This window comes from Oreochromis niloticus, linkage group LG6 (genome assembly GCF_001858045.2).
Source record: "Oreochromis niloticus isolate F11D_XX linkage group LG6, O_niloticus_UMD_NMBU, whole genome shotgun sequence".
NCBI lineage: Eukaryota > Metazoa > Chordata > Actinopteri > Cichliformes > Cichlidae > Oreochromis > Oreochromis niloticus.
The window spans coordinates 41,776,180-41,797,669 of NC_031971.2; the positions used below are offsets into that span (position 1 = coordinate 41,776,180).

The following is a 21,490-nucleotide window of genomic DNA, read 5'->3' on the forward strand; positions in this document are numbered from 1 at the left end:
CAGAGCTATCACCGTAGTAAATAAGCACAAAAACAATTGAACCTGCTTTGCTATACCATACTGTCACTGTCACTATATTATGCTGCTATTCATACTGTCATTATATTAATGCTGCTATCCTGTACTTACGATTGTTTTATTGTACTTTTTATATTTTACATTTATATTTATTATTGCATTTTGCACCAAGGGAGTGGCACTCCAATTTTGTTGTACCCTGTACAATGACAATAAAGGCTATTCTATTCTATTCTATTCTAAATAACTCAGGAAGAACGGTTGTCACCAAAAGAGAGCACAGACAAAATAAAACAAGGTTAATTTAATTAATATGTTTTATTTTATTAGACAGCATTTTAAATGAGACAAAATCATCTGAAGTAATTTGTAAAACAGACACCGCTTCTGCTGTAACGAATATTATTTTCATCATGTCAAGAACATTTTTTCATAAAATGTCCAAACACGGCACGTTTGTTTTTCTCAGTCTCAGAGTTTCGTGATGGAAAAGCTGGTTAGCAAACTAAGGCTTGGGCCCCACCTTCGGATCAACCTGCGGTCATCAGAAATTAAAACATGCTTTTTTCAAAAGACTGAATTTTAAACCGTTTTGATTCATTAAATATGAAAATTACATTTTTTGTGTTTGTAATATTACAAAATCATAAAATGACAAAAATCCTTCCATACAAAGAGGAAGTCAATCTTCAGTGTGTGAGGATGAGCTCCTGCCTTCATCTGGAGACCGTTTCACACGGACGCCTGAACATGCTGAAGTCACTAAGAATAACCTGGAAACCTTTAAAGTCTTACATTTGCTCAGTTTTCTTCTGTTTTCTTCTCTTCGCTGTGTCTGGTTACTTCCTGCTTTATTTTAGTTGTCACTTCCTGTCCCCGTGCGCTCACAGTCTACGTTCAGCTTTGGTATGTTTGAGGTTTTTCAGCTGTTTAAAGCAGACAAACAATGACAAACAATAAAAAGTATAAATGTGAACAAAGATGATTTTAGCTAAACGGCAGTAAGACGAAGACCATTTAAAAACCATTATTCACAAATGCGATTGTTAAAAACGTTCCGTTATTACGGCGTGCTGCTGCTGGCCTCAGAGCGAACCAGGCTGACCCACGCACACTCGGACCTGCATCATAACACAAGTGATGATATCCAGAACACCGCCTTCCAGCCTGCAAACGCTGCTACATCAGAACTAAAAAACAGGCCGTGTGGAGCCAGCAGGTGAAAGAATCCAAACAGCGTCAAATTTAAATCTTTCCATCGGAGTCTTCATTCACATCTTTGGGTCGAGGCTTGATTCTGTGCGCAATGCAACTCTGAGGCGCCGCGGCGTCACGCCAGCACAGGATGACGCGCTCTGAAGTCAGATGCTCATTAGAGGAAAGCTACGTCATCAACGGGAACACTAGGACAACGTCAGGAGTAAAAACCACGCAGGTGATGATTAAACAAATGCATAAACTTTGGATGAAGAGTGAAGCTGGTAAAGAACTTCGGATGAGAGGAGCAGATTTCAATCTCCGGTGTCAGCCGAGCTCGGTGCTCCTCACAGGATGAAGGGAATGATGGCTTTCCTGGAGCGAGGGTAGTCCTTGAACCTCTGTTGGTAGTCTCTGCAGAAAGCACAGTTTCATTTAAGAGAAGAGAACTTCTCATGATGATGTTTGGGTTTTACAGCCAGAAACACAAAGTGAAGCCTTTAAATGGAAACTGTGCAGCATTTTTATCAGCGTTGTGTGAAACATGCTGACGCTGTGCTCTACAGCGTGTGCTGTAGAGCACAGCATCAGCATGCGTGCTTTGTAACGCCTCAGTAGCGTTACAAAGCACCCCATGCAGGGCTGACCTGGCACTCAATATTTCTGGACCCCAAAGACTTTTTAACGAGAGCCAAAGAAACATAGCGACTTTGTTTCTGAGCGCTTCGCTTAGCCGGACACTCGGAATGGTCAGAAATGTGTTTCCTGTTGGAGGACCAGCTGTCTTAATGATCACACTCTCCCCGTCGCATCAGCAGCGGCAAAGCCTCGTCACAGGCGCGTTACCTGTGGTGCATGCAGGCTCGGGGCCCGATGGAGCAGATGGTGAAGAAGGCAAAGGCGAAGGCCGGCAAAGACCAGACGGCCACAGCGTATCCACACCACTCCACGATCTCCCCGAAGAAGTTCGCCCCCGACACAAACTCAAACATGCCCCCTGAAACACAGAGACAGCAGCGGCTTAACGAGAGGTAGCGGCCCCGACGGCTAACGGCGAGGTCGTCTGCTCACTAGGAGGACACGGCGTACCGTGGGGGACTCTGTAGACAACCTCTCCGGGTTTCCTCAGCCCACGCAGAATGTAGTCGCTGTGGATGTTGACGATCATACCGAGTGCAAACACAAGAACACCTTCAGACACAGACAGAGTTCATCAGATACGCCTGTACAGCTTCACAAGACAGGTAAAATCACCTGGTCTAAAGCTCCACCCGCACATCACGTTGTATCGTGTTGATGGCCCAACAACCAATAAGATTATTATTAGTGTCACAGTTCTGTTTCCATGTGTAAGATTAGTCGAACTAAACTTATAAAGACGTGATTATGAGTGGGCTTTGTGGCCATTTAGCTTGTCTGCCAACGGTCCAGGACCCTGAATCAGGACTGCAGACTGTAATGCAGGTTCTGTGTGTGGTCTCCATGAAGCCGCAGAGCATCATGGAGACCATACACAGAACCAGAACAAAGAACCAACCAGCCAGATGCTGAAGCCGAGTTGGGTTTCCTGCCGTAGTTTTATCCCAGTGTGGAAAATAAGACTTTCAAAGGTTATTTTAAAGGTAAAAGTCAGCAGATGTTTGAATCAGCAATCATATACACGGTGATCCCGACATGACCTTGCTGTGTGGAGGCATGGTGGTGGAGGACTTCGCTGCATCTTCCTCCTACGACTGCTGGCTTCTTGATGTAATGATCACAGATGATGGTGATTGGTCAGTGTGGTCTGGATTAAAGACCAAAGTCACTACGGGACATTCAGCTATGATTCCCATCATGCCCTTCACTGACCCACACCAATCAAAGCCTCACTGTTAAACATTCCTCTTTGAGGAAAAACCCACCAAGGACTGTGGCTAATGTAGTTTTTACAGCCTTGAAACAAAATCTTCAGGACAATGGTGGCGAGGCCTCATGGCGACTGGTGGGTGTAGCTGTGACTTACCTGCAGTGAGGCGGGCGCGGGTCAGCCAGGTGTCCTCAAAGCGAGCGCAGTGTAGCAGGAAGTGGCCCTGCAGGAAACCGTTGATCGAGCAGAAGATGACGGCGGAGACGATGATGATCAGCGGGATGGGTCGCCCTCTGGTCAGCAAGGCGTAGATTATGCTCCTGAGGGACAAACTCGTGTCACCTTCTTTTTTTTTATATATATTTTATTTTTTAATAAATAACCTATAAGAACACAAATAACCCAAAATAGACAAATAATCAAAAATAAACAAACGGGTGTACCATCTAGTGTGTATATATATACACACACACACACACACACACACACCTACATACACATACACAGCCATATACTTAGTCATACATACACATACCTACATACATATGTATTCGCCTATACACTCATACATAATGACATATACATATATACACATAACCATTCAGAAATATGGCATACATAATTACAGAGATTCAAACAAAATCGGGTCTCCTTGACAAAATGTAATGTTTCCATTTATCCCAAATATCACTAAATATGTCATATTGGAGTCTATTAATGAAAGTAATTCTTTCCATTTTAAACATCCCATAAACAATCTCATACCAGTCATTAAGTGATGGAAACTCGTGTCACCTTCTGTTTGAACTTCACCACCCTTCAAAGTAAAAGTCTCCTGTGATCTGCAACGACCCCCCCCCCCTCCAGTTTGACATGGAGCTCCCACACGCCACAACCTTAAGGGTCAGTGGGTTAGAAAACCCTCCATCAGCATCTGTTTGTGTCCCAGATAGAGGAAACTCCGCCCACAGACAGGTCTGCGTGCTTACCTCAGGACTGTCTCCCTCATTTTTTTAAATAAACTGTAAAAAATGAAACAGATGCATTTTCCAAGAAGTGTTCAAACATCCACCCGGAATTCCCGGTTTCTCCATTCGTCACGCCATGATGACATAATTCAGTGGCATTTTGTCAGAATCACTGAGGAGCAAGCCTTTGTGTCCCAGGTGAGTCATTAGCTATCAGCGAATGATTATCATTTGTCACAGTTACTGTTGTGATGTAACTACAGCAATGATCTTTTCCAGACGCAAGGTTAGTGTCAGCAGGTATCCTGCCTTTAACACACACACTCATTCCTCCTGATTCAGTTCAATTTGATTACTGCCAATTCATAACAACAGTGGCCTCAAGGCGCTCTGTATTGTAAGGTAAAGAATAACACAGAACCAGGCTCAGGGAGGGGCGGGGCCATCTGCTGCGACCGGTTGGGGTGAGAGAAGGAAAACAGGATAAAGACATGCTGTGGAAGAGAGACAGAGATTAATAACAGATATGATTCAATGCAGAGTGGTCTGTTAACACATAGTGAGTGAAGAAGAAACACCCAGTGCATCATGGGAATCCCCCAGCAGCCTACACCTATTGCAGCATAACTAGTTTTTCAGCGTCACTCTGAAACAGGATATTTGTAATTTTAGAGATGTTGCGCAAATGGAAGAAAGCAGTCTTACATATTTGTTTAATATGTGCGTTGAAGGACATGTCCTGGTCAAAAATGACTCCAAGGTTCCTCACAGCGTTACTGGAGGCCAAGGTAATGCCATCCAGAGTAAGAATCTGCTTAGATACCATATTTCTAAGATTTTCAGGGCCGAGTACAATAACCTCAGTTTGATCTGAATTAAGAAGCAGAAAGTTAGCGGCCATCCAGGTCTTTATGTCTTTAAGACATTCCTGCAGTTTAACTAATTGGTGTGTGTTACCTGGCTTCATGGACAGATAGAGCTGCGTGTCATCTGCATAGCAGTGAAAATGTATGCTATGTCTTCTAATGATGCTGCCTAAGGGACGCATGTATAATGTAAACAGAATTGGTCCTAGCACTGAACCCTGTGGAACACCATAATTGACCTCAGTGTGTGAAGAGGACTCTCCATTTACATGTACAAATTGGAGTCTATTAGATAGATATGATACAAACCACTGCAGTGCAGTACCTGTAATACCTACAGCATGTTCTAATCGCTTTAATAGGATATTATGGTCAACAGTATCGAACGCAGCACTGAGGTCTAGCAGGACAAGCACAGAGATGAGTCCACTGTCAGAGGCCATAAGAAGATCATTTGTAACCTTCACTAAAGCTGTTTCTGTGCTGTGATGAGCTCTGAAACCTGATTGAAACTCTTCAAATAAGCCATTCCTCTGCAGATGATCTGTTAGCTGTTTGACAACTACTCTTTCAAGGATGTTTGATATGAAAGGAAGGTTGGAGATTGGCCTATAATTAGCTAAGACAGCTGGGTCTAGAGATGCTTTTTAAGTAAAGGTTTAACTACAGCCAGCTTGAAGGCCTGTGGTACATAGCTGATTATTAGAGATAGGTTGATCATATTTAAGATTGAAGCATTAATTAATGGCAGGACTTCTTTGAGCAGTTTTGTAGGAATGGGGTCTAAAAGACACGTTGATGGTTTGGAGGAAGTAATTATTGAAGTTAACTCAGAAAGATCAATTGGAGAAAAAGAGTCTAACTTAACATCGATGGTACTAAAAGTAGCTGTAGATAATATTACATCTGTGGGATGATTATTGGTAATTTTTTCTCTAATGATAAAAATTTTATTTGTGAAGAAGTTCATGAAGTCATTACTAGTTAACGTTAAAGGGATTGTTGGCTCAGTAGAGCTCTGACTGTTTGTCAGCCTGGCTACAGTGCTGAAGAGAAACCTGGGGTTGTTCTTATTTTCTTCAATCAGTGACGAATAGTAAGATGTTCTGGCTTTGCGGAGGGCTTTCTTATAAAGCAGCAAACTATTTCTCCAGGCTAAATGATGATCCTCTAAATTTGTGACACGCCATTTCCTCTCCAGCTTACGAGTTATCTGCTTTAGGCTACATGTTTGAGAATTATACCACGGAGTCAGGGACTTTGGATTTGAGGCCTTAGTTTTCACAGGAGCTACAGTATCCAGAGTCGTACGTAGTGAGGAGGTAAAATTATTAACAAGATGATCGACCTCTGTTGGAGTAGCGTTCAGATAGCTGCTCTGCTCTATGTTGGTACAGGGCATTGAAGATGATAACAGTGGGTGGATTATATTCTTAAACTTAGTTACAGCGCTTTCAGAAAGACATCTACTGTGATAAAGTCTACTCTCCACTGCTGTGTAATCAATTATTGTAAATGTAAATGTTATCAGGAAATGATCAGACAGCAGAGGGTTTTCAGGAAACACTGTTAAATGTTCAGTTTCTATGCCATATGTTAAAACAAGATCTAGAGTGTGATTAAAGTGGTGGGTGGGTTCTTTTACATTTTGAGAGAAGCCAATTGAGTCTAATAACAGATTAAATGCAATGTTGAGGCTGTCATTTTTAGCATCTACATGGATGTTAAAATCACCCACAATAATTATTTTATCTGAGCTGAGCACTAAATCAGATAAAAAGTCTGAGAAATCAGAGAGAAACTCTGTGTAAGGCCCAGGTGGACGATAGATGATAACAAGTAAGACTGGTTTCTGAGTTTTACAGCTGGGGTGGACGAGGCTAAGCATCAGGCTTTCAAATGAATTAAAAGTCTGTCTGGGTCTTTCGTTAATTAATAGGCTGGTGTGAAAAATTGCTGCCACACCGCCCCCTCGGCCTGTGCTTCGAGGTTTCTGGTAGTTAGAATGACTCGGGGGTGTTGATTCATTTAAACTAACATACTCATCCTGCTGCAACCAGGTTTCTGTAAGGCAGAGTAAATTGATTTGTTGATCAATTATTAAGTCATGTACTAACAGAGACTTGGAGGAGAGAGACCTAATATTTAATAATCCACATTTCACTGTTTTACTCTTTGGTTCAGATGTGGATACTGTATTGTTCTTTCTTTGTGATTTTTTATGTTTAAGTTGTTTATTGCTGGTTTTTGGTTTGTTTTTTGTCTGTTTGGGAGCTGACACAGTCTCTATGGAGATGGGTTTTTGGGGGGGGTAGCAGGTAGCTGACATTCAAAAACAAAACAAAAACAAATCAGCGACCAATATAGCCACCTTTCTTTGCAAGGACACTCAAAAGCCTGCCATCCATGGATTCTGTCAGTGTTTTGATCTGTTCACCATCAACATTGCGTGCAGCAGCAACCACAGCCTCCCAGACACTGTTCAGAGAGGTGTACTGTTTTCCCTCCTTGTAAATCTCACATTTGATGATGCAACCAGGTTTCTGTAAGGCAGAGTAAATCGATTTGTTTTGCCAATTTTCTATGAAGCCCACATCGTTTTTTGGACACCCCTCAGACAGCCAGCAATTTAAGGAGAACATTTCCATTATTGTTGGAGCAGGCTGTCAGGCGGAGCTCGCTCTCATTCCAGGGCTGCATTCAGCCACACTCTTTGTTACCAGTGACAGCGAATCTCTCATGTGCACTCACTTATAACAGAGCTGCTGACAGGCACACCCTTCAGTCTGTTCCAGCATGTTGGGACACATTTGACTTTCAGTGGGATCAAGTTCAGGATTGTCTCAATAATTATTATAAACATGTTCTCCGAAGTGCTTTATCATTGGAGGGATCGTTACATCCAGCTGTGCTATCCACTAAGTTCTTTTTGTTTTTATAGTGTTTAACACAAAGAACAATCTTACAGGGAGTGCAGAATTATTAGGCAAATGAGTATTTTGTCCACATCATCCTCTTCATGCATGTTGTCTTACTCCAAGCTGTATAGGCTCGAAAGCCTACTACCAATTAAGCATATTAGGTGATGTGCATCTCTGTAATGAGAAGGGGTGTGGTCTAATGACATCAACACCCTATATCAGGTGTGCATAATTATTAGGCAACTTCCTTTCCTTTGGCAAAATGGGTCAAAAGAAGGACTTGACAGGCTCAGAAAAGTCAAAAATAGTGAGATATCTTGCAGAGGGATGCAGCAGTCTTAAAATTGCAAAGCTTCTGAAGCGTGATCATCAAACAATCAAGCGTTTCATTCAAAATAGTCAACAGGGTCGCAAGAAGCGTGTGGAAAAACCAAGGCGCAAAATAACTGCCCATGAACTGAGAAAAGTCAAGCGTGCAGCTGCCAAGATGCCACTTGCCACCAGTTTGGCCATATTTCAGAGCTGCAACATCACTGGAGTGCCCAAAAGCACAAGGTGTGCAATACTCAGAGACATGGCCAAGGTAAGAAAGGCTGAAAGACGACCACCACTGAACAAGACACACAAGCTGAAACGTCAAGACTGGGCCAAGAAATATCTCAAGACTGATTTTTCTAAGGTTTTATGGACTGATGAAATGAGAGTGAGTCTTGATGGGCCAGATGGATGGGCCCATGTCTGGATTGGTAAAGGGCAGAGAGCTCCAGTCCCACTCAGACGCCAGCAAGGTGGAGGTGGAGTACTGGTTTGGGCTGGTATCATCAAAGATGAGCTTGTGGGGCCTTTTCGGGTTGAGGATGGAGTCAAGCTCAACTCCCAGTCCTACTGCCAGTTTCTGGAAGACACCTTCTTCAAGCAGTGGTACAGGAAGAAGTCTGCATCCTTCAAGAAAAACATGATTTTCATGCAGGACAATGCTCCATCACACGCGTCCAAGTACTCCACAGCGTGGCTGACAAGAAAGGGTATAAAAGAAGGAAAAACTAATGACATGGCCTCCTTGTTCACCTGATCTGAACCCCATTGAGAACCTGTGGTCCATCATCAAATGTGAGATTTACAAGGAGGGAAAACAGTACACCTCTCTGAACAGTGTCTGGGAGGCTGTGGTTGCTGCTGCACGCAATGTTGATGGTGAACAGATCAAAACACTGACAGAATCCATGGATGGCAGGCTTTTGAGTGTCCTTGCAAAGAAAGGTGGCTATATTGGTCGCTGATTTGTTTTTGTTTTGTTTTTGAATGTCAGCTACCTGCTACCCCCCCCAAAAACCCATCTCCATTGAGACTGTGTCAGCTCCCAAAAAGACAAAAAACAAACTAAAAACCAGCAACAAACAACTTAAACATAAAAAATCACAAAGAAAGAACAATACAGTATCCACATCTGAACCAAAGAGTAAAACAGTGAAATGTGGATTATTAAATATTAGGTCTCTCTCCTCCAAGTCTCTGTTAGTACATGACTTAATAATTGATCAACAAATCAATTTACTCTGCCTTACAGAAACCTGGTTGCAGCAGGATGATTATGTTAGTTTAAATGAATCAACACCCCCGAGTCATTCTAACTACCAGAAACCTCGAAGCACAGGCCGAGGGGCGGTGTGGCAGCAATTTTTCACACCAGCCTATTAATTAACGAAAGACCCAGACAGACTTTTAATTCATTTGAAAGCCTGATGCTTAGCCTCGTCCACCCCAGCTGTAAAACTCAGAAACCAGTCTTACTTGTTATCATCTATCGTCCACCTGGGCCTTACACAGAGTTTCTCTCTGATTTCTCAGACTTTTTATCTGATTTAGTGCTCAGCTCAGATAAAATAATTATTGTGGGTGATTTTAACATCCATGTAGATGCTAAAAATGACAGCCTCAACATTGCATTTAATCTGTTATTAGACTCAATTGGCTTCTCTCAAAATGTAAAAGAACCCACCCACCACTTTAATCACACTCTAGATCTTGTTTTAACATATGGCATAGAAACTGAACATTTAACAGTGTTTCCTGAAAACCCTCTGCTGTCTGATCATTTCCTGATAACATTTACATTTACAATAATTGATTACACAGCAGTGGAGAGTAGACTTTATCACAGTAGATGTCTTTCTGAAAGCGCTGTAACTAAGTTTAAGAATATAATCCACCCACTGTTATCATCTTCAATGCCCTGTACCAACATAGAGCAGAGCAGCTATCTGAACGCTACTCCAACAGAGGTCGATCATCTTGTTAATAATTTTACCTCCTCACTACGTACGACTCTGGATACTGTAGCTCCTGTGAAAACTAAGGCCTCAAATCAGAAGTACCTGACTCCGTGGTATAATTCGCCAGCTCTTGCCCTGTTAAGCACTTTCTCTAGAGCAGGGGTGTCAAACAAAGCCCGGGGACCAGAATCGGGACTCCGATCCAGCCCACTGAACAGCTTTGTTCATGTGAAGGAGGGACGACATTTTGGAAAGGTCGTGTTTTGTCACTGTGACAGTAACAGAAACAGGTCTGCAGCGGCAGAAAAAGACATTTTCTATGAATTAACAGAGAGTTTGTGTTTCAGAATTATAGGACAGGCTGAGCAATGAGCAGAACCGCTGCTGTGGTTTGTCCCATTTGTGCCAACAGAATCCTCTCAGTAACTACAGCAGCTTTCTCATATCGTCAGCGTGACTGTTTATTGGTCCTTTACATGAAACCGAACTGAGCTGAAAATAAATAAATAAATTGGAGACTGAATACTGAAGACATCGTCGGTAAACTTTCATGACTTCAGCAGGCTCTTATTGTGAAACTCCACTAAAACAGAGCAAAGTCTGAGGCACACAGCTGCTGATGGAAGAGCCTCAGCTGTGATCAGCTGACTGATGCACTGTATCCCCACTCACAGTAAGATCAGCTGTTCAGTGTGAGTTCACCCACAGTGGAAGCAGCGCCTCGACACAATGAATCATCTGAAGTTTACATCGTGAATGTTTCTCTGCTGCACGCGAGGATGAGACCGTACCTGTGGAAGTAGTGCAGCATGAAGGTGCCGACCAGCAGCCTCCTCCCGGTCCCGCTCCCGGCCTCCGCGGGGAGCAGCAACAGCAGCAGCGGCACAAAGAGAGCCGGCACCTCCTGCAAGAACCAGCCGAGCCTGGCCGGGCAGCAGTGCGCCTGCGTGGGCGCATAGCGGCCGTACTCTGCGCAGTTTTGCATCTGCCGCAGCAGGTAAGCACCCCCACCCACCACCAGACCCCAGCTCAGGTACGACACGACGGCCTCGCGGCACTCCATCACACCCGACAGCAGCCGAGAGGAGGGAGGAGGAGGAGGGTGCTACACGTGACTTGCTGGCATCGCGACTTCCTGCTCAGCCGGTCTCAAAAGAAAAGAGAAACCGAGAGGAGGGGACGTGGTGTCAGGTTCTGTGTAAGCCTGTTGTCCTGCCCGTGTTATCATGTGACGGTGACTTCTGACCAAACCGAACCATAACAAATATTCACAATGGGTTAAAATGAAGTAAATTTGGGGTTTGTGTTGTGCGCATGCGCAACGTATGCGCAGAAACAACGGGTAGGATGGATTGTGAGGTAGGATGGATTCCCGGAACACCTGGGCTGTGTCCCTTTTGACAGTTCACCCTTCGGCCGCTCCCTTCTGCCGTATTTTGCGGCAAAATGATCCACACCCACCGCCGCGCTATGGATTGTGGGATATATGGGGCCACGAAGCGTGCACCGGACTACGCTTGATATTTGGGGAAATCGACGGCGCATTTGGAGTATGCATTTGAAGTGCACTTCGAATTGACAGCCGTCGTCGCGTGGCGGTGACGTAATCGCACTTAAAATGCGTACTTCAAGCGTGCATACCCTGAATTGGGACACAGCTCTGGTCTCAGGTACGCGCAGGTGCGTTCCCCACCTCAGTGAGGCTCGCAGGTGGAAGCTGCGGCTTCAGGCAAAACCACACCCATCACGGCGGTGATGTCACACTGTTTAAACCTGAGGAGCTTCACAAATCAACATTAATCCTCAGACCTGCAGCAGCCGTGAGAGGAGCGACACACAGCTTTCAGTCACAGATCAACGTTTTCCATCATGTCCCTCTCATTTCATCATTTATTGATCCGCTCAACGCTGCAAACATCTGCACAGATGTGAGCCACTCCTCCGCTGGACCATCAGAGCGCTGGAGACACGGCGAGGAATCTCTCAGTGATTAGAAATCAGTCCTGCGGCTCAGTGCAGATTCATATCAGCTGGTTCAGACCCAACTGAAATGTGCGTTATTGCCGCGTGTCCCACAGGGTGAAACCGTGAGCTCTCTCCAGATCTTCAAACCTTCTTGTTTCAAACAGTGAGCGTGTGGGGCCACAGTTCATCATCACAGACCATCAGGTGCTCCTCACACACAGAGGAGGACAGAAACACCTGGACCAGCAGGTGTGACTGTCTGAAGTAATGCACTCAAGCAGCACGGCTGTACGCATGCTCACCTCCACGACTCCATCACTGAAGACAAAGCCAATCAGCTGAGCTGAATCCACCTGACACAAAGAACAAAGGTCAGAGTTCATAGACGGGCCCACAGAACCTTCACACCTGAGCCGTTGAGGTAGTTTGTCCCTACAGGAGGCGTCATTTGCTGAACAGTGTGTTACACTACAATAAAATAAAACCAGCTGAATTAATGTAATTTTATGACGCCACCATTTAAACATTTAAGTACACTTAATGTATCTCGATTCAGTCGTATTAACATAATGTGTATTTGTCAGTTAAATTTAATTCATGTAGTTTTCATTTGAACCTTTCACTGACTCCAAATAACTGGCTTTAGTGGATTTATGGTAATTTACTCAGCATCAGTCATTACGTACTTTGTGTAACTGTCAGTGTTGTTGAATGATCTCATACAAGGTTAGAAAAAGTTACAAATATGAATCTTGTAGTTTCAGTTAGATTCATTTATTTAGATACCAAAGAGAAACTCCATCATTAACGCATCCTAACCATCGTGTAACTGTTCCTGTAACCAGCAGCATCCTTCCTGCTTTAACACCTCGTTCAGCCCATTTCTGTTTCTTATGCTGAACTTTCTTCAGTTGCTGCGTGCGTTGCCACAAACCACAGAATTAATTCAAGGTCACTTTGTGCTAACGATGTTTAATTAACACTGTCATAGATTTGTATAGACCAGGGGTGGCCAACTCCAGGCCTCGTGTCCTACAGGGTTTAGATCCCACACTGGGTCGACATACCTGAGTCACATGATTAGTTCATTAGCAGGCCTCTGGAGAACTTCAACACCTCTAAATCAGCTGTGTTGGCTCAAGGACACAGCTAAACCCTGCAGGACACCGGAGTTCCCCACCCCTGATTTAAGGAGTGAATCAGTTAAATAACATGAAACTGCAGAAAAATGTCGAGTTTGTCAAAGTCGCAGGATTTCACTCAGTCTGTTTAAAAAGCTGAAACGACCAGTTAAACCCAGTCTTTGACTCAGCGTCCCAGTAAACACATTTTAAACTGTACTATAGTGTTTCGATATTAATAATCATACGAACACTACTGATACTAAAATACTGTCTAACATTAGTTTTCCTTAACAGCTGCTTCATTGCTTTACTTTATGAGTGTTTTCATTGTTAGGGTGATTTTGATAGAAGTTGTCATTGCTTTGCTTCGATTTGTAGACTTTGTTTCGAACTGCTTGATCAAGGACATTCTTCTGGTTCTATTCTCCTCCCCCACATGTAGGATGGTGGAGGAGGTTATAGTGTTTAGCTGCAGACATTGCATGTGGGGTTCTGGGTGTCCTTATTTAGTAAGGATGTTTGCTTCCTGCCATTTGTGGCCTCACCTGTGTTTGTGTGTGGTGGACCATTAAGGGGTTAAGCCATATACAGGGTGAGGGGAGATGACCCTTTGTGATCAGCAGGAAGTCACACGAGCACGTGTGTGTGTGTGCGCGCACACACACACACACACACACACACACACACACACACACAGTGGGTGCTTGTTAAACTGCAAACTGAATAAAAGGTGGCAAGGGGACACTGGGAGTCGAGTTGGCTGGGAACAGGTGAGGAGCGTTCAGCTCCAAGACCCTGATCCGATCGGCTTCCCTTGCTGTTTGTCTTGCTTTGCTCACGGTAATAAGTCTCTGAGCCAGCGGGACCTGCAAGCGCAGACCCAACATTCATAAATCCTGCAGTTTGATAAACAGACATCATTTACAGTACTGCGAAATTATATATATTCATTTTCTGTCTGTCAATATTAAAACATACTGTTTCAAAATAACTGATATTTTTAACATTTTAACATAAATTAAAGTGTAAAAAGCAGAACTGTGTTTGTGACGTCCCACGATGAAACCTCAAGATTTGTGGCGTTGCTGTTTTGGTATTCTGGCTGTAACACCGCACACTCATTTGCTAACAACACGTTAATCACCAGTAATCAGCCAGTAATATCCCAGATAATCCTTTCTTAAATGTAATACGACCAAGTTTTGCAAAATGGACTTAAATGTATCTTCACTGTGAATGAGTGGCTGAGACCGTAAACTCAACAGCAAAGCTCCAACAGGCTACACACTCGGATGCTGCATCTTTACTGCCCATGGTGGTAAAAGTCAGTGCTGTCAACATAAACAAATATGTTTGGTACTGTGCCAAACTCTGCTTCTAACGATCCAGACTTAATTTACATTTTCAAACATGATATTGCGCAACAGATTTCCAAATTAGTTTTTGGTTTTGTTTGTTTTACATTGGCTGCTTTTTCAGTCCAAGGGATGAGCCAGTGTGGTGTCTACACATAACAAACAACTTAGCAGATGTAACTCATCTAGTTACAAGTTTTTAAAAAGATTTTTGGCGCCATCTTCTGTCAGTACAGAACATCACATCACTAGGTTGGTTGGTTAGACTTATATTAGTTTATAGTTGAATAGTTTAATTATTTATATAGCACATTTAATTACAACAGGAGCGTTGACCAAAGTGCTGTACAAGAATAGAACATACATAATAAAACAACTTAGAGTATTAAAAGCAAACACCAAATATGAATTAACAAATAACAAATAACTCTCATGCTGTATTAAAAGCCAGTAAATAAAAATGTGTTTTAAGATAAGATTTAAAAAGATTGACAGTACGAGCCTGTCTGATGTGTAGGGGTAAATTATTCCACAGCTTAGGCGCTACGACTGCAAATGCTCGATCGCCTCTATGAACCAGCCTCGACCTTGGTACAGCTAAAAGCAAAAGATCACTTGATCTAAGAGATCTAAGGGGGGTATAAGTCTGCAAGAGGTCAGACAAATACCCGGGAGCCTGTCCATTCAGGGCTTTGTAAGTCAACAATAAAATTTTAAAATTAATTCTGAAGCGGACAGGGAGCCAATGAAGGGAGGCAAGTACCGGGGAAATGTGCTCACATCTCTTAGTACGTGTCAGAAGACGAGCTGCAGCATTCTGGACCAACTGCAGCCTTGCCAGGCAGGTCTGGCTGACTCCAGCATATAAGGAGTTACAATAGTCCAGCTGGGATATAATGAAAGCATGAATCGCCCGTTCAAAGTTTTTAAAAGATAAAAATGATCTCACCTTAGATAAAAGCCTCAGTTTGAAGAAAGACCGCTGTACGACTGAGCTAATTTGTTTTTCAAAGGTGAAATTGCTGTCAAATATAACCCCCAAATTTTTGGCATGTGATTTGACAAAAGGCTCAAGACTGTGCAGGTTAAAATTAGAAGTGTTGGGATTGCCGCTTGGTCCAAAAATTATCACTTCGGTTTTGTTCTCATTGAAGTTAAGGAAATTAGAGGCCAACCAGGATTTAACTTCACCGAGACACTGAAGTAAGGGTTCTAGTGAGGCAGGACTGTTTCCCTTCAATTGAAGATAGATCTGGGTATCATCGGCATATGAATGAAAACAAATGTTATATTTTCTAAAAATTTATGTTAGCTAACTAGTAACAGAACGACTAACTCGGGAAAATAAGGACACTAAAACTAAAAATCACTCAAAGGGATTCCCTTTTGTAACAGCAGTGAGTTCATATTAAACCAGGATATTCCGTCCACTTTACTTTTTACTGCCATACTGTGTATGTTACATAGATCATTTTATGTCTCTGTGTTATCCGTCTTACTCATTGAATTCTATGTTGTGTTCGACGGTGGCGTAGTTTGTGATCAAGGTGATGCTGGCAGCATCCTCGTGTGCTCGTGCTATAGACAGAGAACCAGAAGAGTCGTGTATGGAGGTGTGGTCACGCCCCTGAAATGTCCTCGTCCTGTCTTCCTTCTCTCACCCCAACCAGTCGCAGCAGATGGCCCCGCCCCTCCCTGAGCCTGGTTCTGCCGGAGGTTTCTTCCTGTTAAAAGGGAGTTTTTCCTTCCCACTGTCGGGAATTTGTTTAATATGTGCGTTGAAGGACATGTCCTGGTCAAAAATGACTCCAAGGTTCCTCACAGTGTTACTGGAGGCCAAGGTAATGCCATCCAGAGTAAGAATCTGCTTAGATACCATATTTGTAAGATTTTTGGGGCCGAGTACAATAACCTCAGTTAATTCATCTGAATTTAGAAAATTAGAGGCCATGCAGGTCTTGAAAATGTTTTTACAGTGAACGCTGCAAATGAATGAAAACTGAAAGCAAAAAACAAAATAGAAACCTTTAAGCACAGCAGCATGTAAGAAGCAGTGACATGTGAAACCAGGTCAGTTTACTTGTGTTTCTCTCTCAGGGCATCTGTGAACATCCAAAGATGGAGCTGTGACTGTTTTGACTTCTCACACTCGAGTTCGTGCTCATCTTCATCAGCTGTGTCACACAGGAACAGAGCAGGAAAAACAGAAAGAATCTGCAGTTTAAAGAAAACAGAATGGCACACAGACACCACACTGACATCCTGACCCGGCATTTATCAGAGCTGGAAACCATGATGGAAGATGGACTGGTCCTTGCTCTGTTGGGCTGCAGGCACCTTAGGCGTGCACCAGTCTGGAGGCTCTCTGAGCCCCTCAGTGATGTCCCTGGCTAACATCCTCTTTACCTCCAATTTGACTTTGTGTAGGAGGAGAAATGTTACGATCCGTGCTTTGTTTCCATTCACTGAGTCCAGGAGGTGCTGTCCAGAGATTCCTCCCTCTGAGCTGGAGTCTGGGTTTCCTGCACCTGCTCTCCATCTGTTGAAATTTAAGAATCAGTGCTCAGCAAGTTAACTCAGAACAGCTCTTAAGGTTCATAACCTCAGCTCTGTGTGATAGTTTCCATGTGGTTAGAGGGTTATGTAGCCATGTTTTTTTTTTCATTATTGTAGTAACATGTTTTATATTGGTTTGTTCTAGCAATGTAACAGTGTGCAGGAGTTTAGTGAAACTCCCACAGCAGAGTAGCTGTTTCCAATTGTAACCCAGGTCCCACGTAGCTATGGTAAAGCTAGAGTATATAGTACAATGAGACTGGGCCTGGGTTCGTAGTGCTACTAATTATGATACTTGATACCCTCTAATTGAATTAATAAGGACCACCACAACTGTATTTTATGCAAATTTATCCCTCACTGGGTATTTATTTAGACAACAAAGAAATAAATAAACACTTACTTTTATAAAATGAAAGTGAATTGAATTTGAATAAACAAACAAAACCACTGTAAAATTCACTACATGGGTTATACATAAAAGATTATCAAAACAAAATAACTCTGGTGCCAACTGTTATTTCAGTTACAACAGCTCACACCTTTAAAAGGGATGATTTTCAACCTTTGAAAATGCCTTTGGTTACAACTAAACACTTACTCAATTTAAACCAAATTTTGCAACAGTGGGCCCACACACACACACACACACACACTTTAACCTGTCCACACTACACCTGTAGCACAGTGCTTGTTGCAGGCCTGATTCGAAGTTCGGGTGCGGTGAGGCCTAAAACTGATGGCCGCTTCACTCAAACTGAGCAATAAACAAAATACCTGCACTTTAGTTCCAGTTAGTACTCATGAGTCCAATGAGTTTGTTAGTGGGGCAATCAGAAACGGGCAGTTAGCAGTTAGTGCATCAGTAGTGAAGACAGTCAGGGGCGAGAAAACAGCAGGGTCCATCCGGGGCAGAAACCTCTCTCTCCCTCTCCTTCCACAGCGTCCCTCGGCTTCTCTTGCAGATCACAAATAAGTAATATCAGGACCACGGGTAGTCGACCTCAAAGATACACTTAGATGCAAAATCCACACCACGTTTGCCTTATGACATCTCTCTCTTCAGACTTAGCTTCTGTGTCCGCTCCCACAGATTCACACAAACCTTTACCACTCGTCCTGCCCCCATAACAGAGAAGAGTGACATTGACTGGCTTGTCAGCACAACGACCAATGACAATACGACATTAAGGTAACGGACATTAGATGGGTAAACAAACTTAGGTTACACCGCAACATATTGCTTCTGCACAGTAAATGAACTCTAAATCATGAAACCCTTTTATTTATTGGACTCTTAACTGTAAATGAAATACATTGGTACCCAAGTATATGGGTACAATAGATAATTGGCAAACCTTCTGGAGGAAACCTGGTCTTGTTAGGAGAGACGGCATCCATCCCACTTTGGATGGAGCAGCTCTCATTTCTAGAAATATGGACCAATTTATTAAACCCCCCAAAATATGACTATCCAGAGTTGGGACCAGGAAGCAGAGTTGCAGTCTTACACGCCTCTCTGCAGCTTCTCTCCTCCTGCTACCCCCCCAAAAACCCATCTCCATAGAGACTGTGTCAGCTCCCAAACAGACAAAAAACAAACTAAAAACCAGCAACAAACAACTTAAACATAAAAAATCACAAAGAAAGAACAATACAGTATCCACATCTGAACCAAAGAGTAAAACAGTGAAATGTGGATTATTAAATATTAGGTCTCTCTCCTCCAAGTCTCTGTTAGTACATGACTTAATAATTGATCAACAAATCGATTTACTCTGCCTTACAGAAACCTGGTTGCAGCAGGATGATTATGTTAGTTTAAATGAATCAACACCCCCGAGTCATTCTAACTACCAGAAACCTCGAAGCACAGGCCGAGGGGGCGGTGTGGCAGCAATTTTTCACACCAGTCTATTAATCAACCAAAGACCCAGACAGACTTTTAATTCATTTGAAAGCCTGATGCTTAGCCTCGTCCACCCCAGCTGTAAAACTCAGAAACCAGTCTTACTTGTTATCATCTATCGTCCACCTGGGCCTTACACAGAGTTTCTCTCTGATTTCTCAGACTTTTTATCTGATTTAGTGCTCAGCTCAGATAAAATAATTATTGTGGGTGATTTTAACATCCATGTAGATGCTAAAAATGACAGCCTCAACATCGCATTTAATCTGTTATTAGACTCAATTGGCTTCTCTCAAAATGTAAAAGAACCCACCCACCACTTTAATCACACTCTAGATCCTGTTTTAACATATGGCATAGAAACTGAACATTTAACAGTGTTTCCTGAAAACCCTCTGCTGTCTGATCATTTCCTGATAACATTTACATTTACAATAATTGATTACACAGCAGTGGAGAGTAGACTTCATCACAGTAGATGTCTTTCTGAAAGTGCTGTAACTAAGTTTAAGAATATAATCCACCCACTGTTATCATCTTCAATGCCCTGTACCAACATAGAGCAGAGCAGCTATCTGAACGCTACTCCAACAGAGGTCGATTATCTTGTTAATAATTTTACCTCCTCACTACGTACGACTCTGGATACTGTAGCTCCTGTGAAAACTAAGGCCTCAAATCAGAAGTACCTGACTCCGTGGTATAATTCTCAAACACGTAGCCTAAAGCAGATAACTCGTAAGCTGGAGAGGAAATGGCGTGTCACAAATTTAGAGGATCATCATTTAGCCTGGAGAAATAGTTTGCTGCTTTATAAGAAAGCCCTCCGCAAAGCCAGAACATCTTACTATTCATCACTGATTGAAGAAAATAAGAACAACCCCAGGTTTCTCTTCAGCACTGTAGCCAGGCTGACAAACAGTCAGAGCTCTACTGAGCCAACAATCCCTTTAACGTTAACTAGTAATGACTTCATGAACTTCTTCACAAATAAAATTCTTATCATTAGAGAAAAAATTACCAATAATCATCCCACAGATGTAATATTATCTACAGCTACTTTTAGTACCATCAATGTTAAGTTAGACTCTTTTTCTCCAATTGATCTTTCTGAGTTAACTTCAATAATTAATTCCTCCAAACCATCAACGTGTCTTTTAGACCCCATTCCTACAAAACTGCTCAAAAAAGTCCTGCCATTAATTAATGCTTCAATCTTAAATATGATCAACCTATCTCTAATAATCGGCTATGTACCACAGGCCTTCAAGCTGGCTGTAGTTAAACCTTTACTTAAAAAGCATCTCTAGACCCAGCTGTCTTAGCTAATTATAGGCCAATCTCCAACCTTCCTTTCATATCAAACATCCTTGAAAGAGTAGTTGTCAAACAGCTAACAGATCATCTGCAGAGGAATGGCTTATTTGAAGAGTTTCAATCAGGTTTCAGAGCTCATCACAGCACAGAAACAGCTTTAGTGAAGGTTACAAATGATCTTCTTATGGCCTCTGACAGTGGACTCATCTCTGTGCTTGTCCTGCTAGACCTCAGTGCTGCGTTCGATACTGTCGATCATAATATCCTATTAGAGCGATTAGAACATGCTGTAGGTATTACAGGTACTGCACTGCAGTGGTTTGTATCATATCTATCTAATGGACTCCAATTTGTACATGTAAATGGAGAGTCCTCTTCACACACTAAGGTCAATTATGGTGTTCCACAGGGTTCAGTGCTAGGACCAATTCTGTTTACATTATACATGCGTCCCTTAGGCAGCATCATTAGAAGACATAGTATAAATTTTCACTGCTATGCAGACGACACGCAGCTCTATCTGTCCATGAAGCCAGGTAACACACACCAATTAGTTAAACTGCAGGAATGTCTTAAGGACATAAAGACCTGGATGGCCGCTAACTTTCTGCTTCTTAATTCAGATCAAACTGAGGTTATTGTACTCGGCCCTGAAAATCTTAGAAATATGGTATCTAAGCAGATTCTTACTCTGGATGGCATTACCTTGGCCTCCAGTAACACTGTGAGAAACCTTGGAGTCATTTTTGACCAGGACATGTCCTTCAACGCACATATTAAACAAATATGTAAGACTGCTTTCTTCCATTTGCGCAACATCTCTAGTTAGAAATATCCTGTCTCAGAGTGACGCTGAAAAACTAGTTCATGCATTTATTACTTCCAGGCTGGACTACTGTAATTCTTTATTATCAGGATGTCCTAAAAACTCGCTGAAAAGCCTTCAGCTGATCCAAAATGCTGCAGCAAGAGTCCTGACAGGGACTAGAAAGAGAGAGCAGATTTCTCCTGTTTTGGCTTCCCTTCATTGGCTTCCTGTTAAATCCAGAATTCAAAATCCTGCTCCTCACATACAAGGTCTTAAATAATCAGGCCCCATCTTATCTTAATGACCTTGTAGTACCATATCACCCTATTAGAGCACTTTGCTCTCACACTGCAGGATTACTTGT

The 21,490-nt window shown here is 42.7% G+C and overlaps 1 protein-coding gene and 1 long non-coding RNA gene across 3 annotated transcripts; one reads left to right on the plus strand and one right to left on the minus strand.

The window, feature by feature from the left end:
- Positions 1 to 321: 321 nt before the first annotated feature.
- Positions 322 to 11,613, minus strand: srd5a2a (steroid-5-alpha-reductase, alpha polypeptide 2a). 2 transcript variants are annotated; one of them, XM_003456495.5, is made up of 5 exons: positions 10,884 to 11,607; positions 3,221 to 3,384; positions 2,305 to 2,406; positions 2,062 to 2,212; positions 322 to 1,629 (listed from the first exon to the last, which is right to left on the minus strand). In XM_003456495.5, exons 1-5 carry the CDS (start codon positions 11,153 to 11,155, stop codon positions 1,563 to 1,565), a joined length of 756 nt encoding a protein of 251 aa, XP_003456543.1. In that variant the 5' UTR covers positions 11,156 to 11,607; the 3' UTR covers positions 322 to 1,562. The 2 variants fall into 2 exon arrangements, with proteins under 2 accessions (XP_003456543.1, XP_013120379.1); XM_013264925.3 differs by lacking the exon at positions 2,305 to 2,406 and having other exon boundaries at positions 10,884 to 11,613.
- Positions 11,614 to 11,695: 82 nt separating this feature from the next.
- On the plus strand, positions 11,696 to 16,917 carry LOC112847162 (uncharacterized). The gene is made up of 2 exons (XR_003220546.1): positions 11,696 to 12,478; positions 16,634 to 16,917. It is a non-coding gene; the product is annotated as an uncharacterized LOC112847162 (long non-coding RNA).
- The last annotated feature ends 4,573 nt before the right edge of the window (positions 16,918 to 21,490 follow it).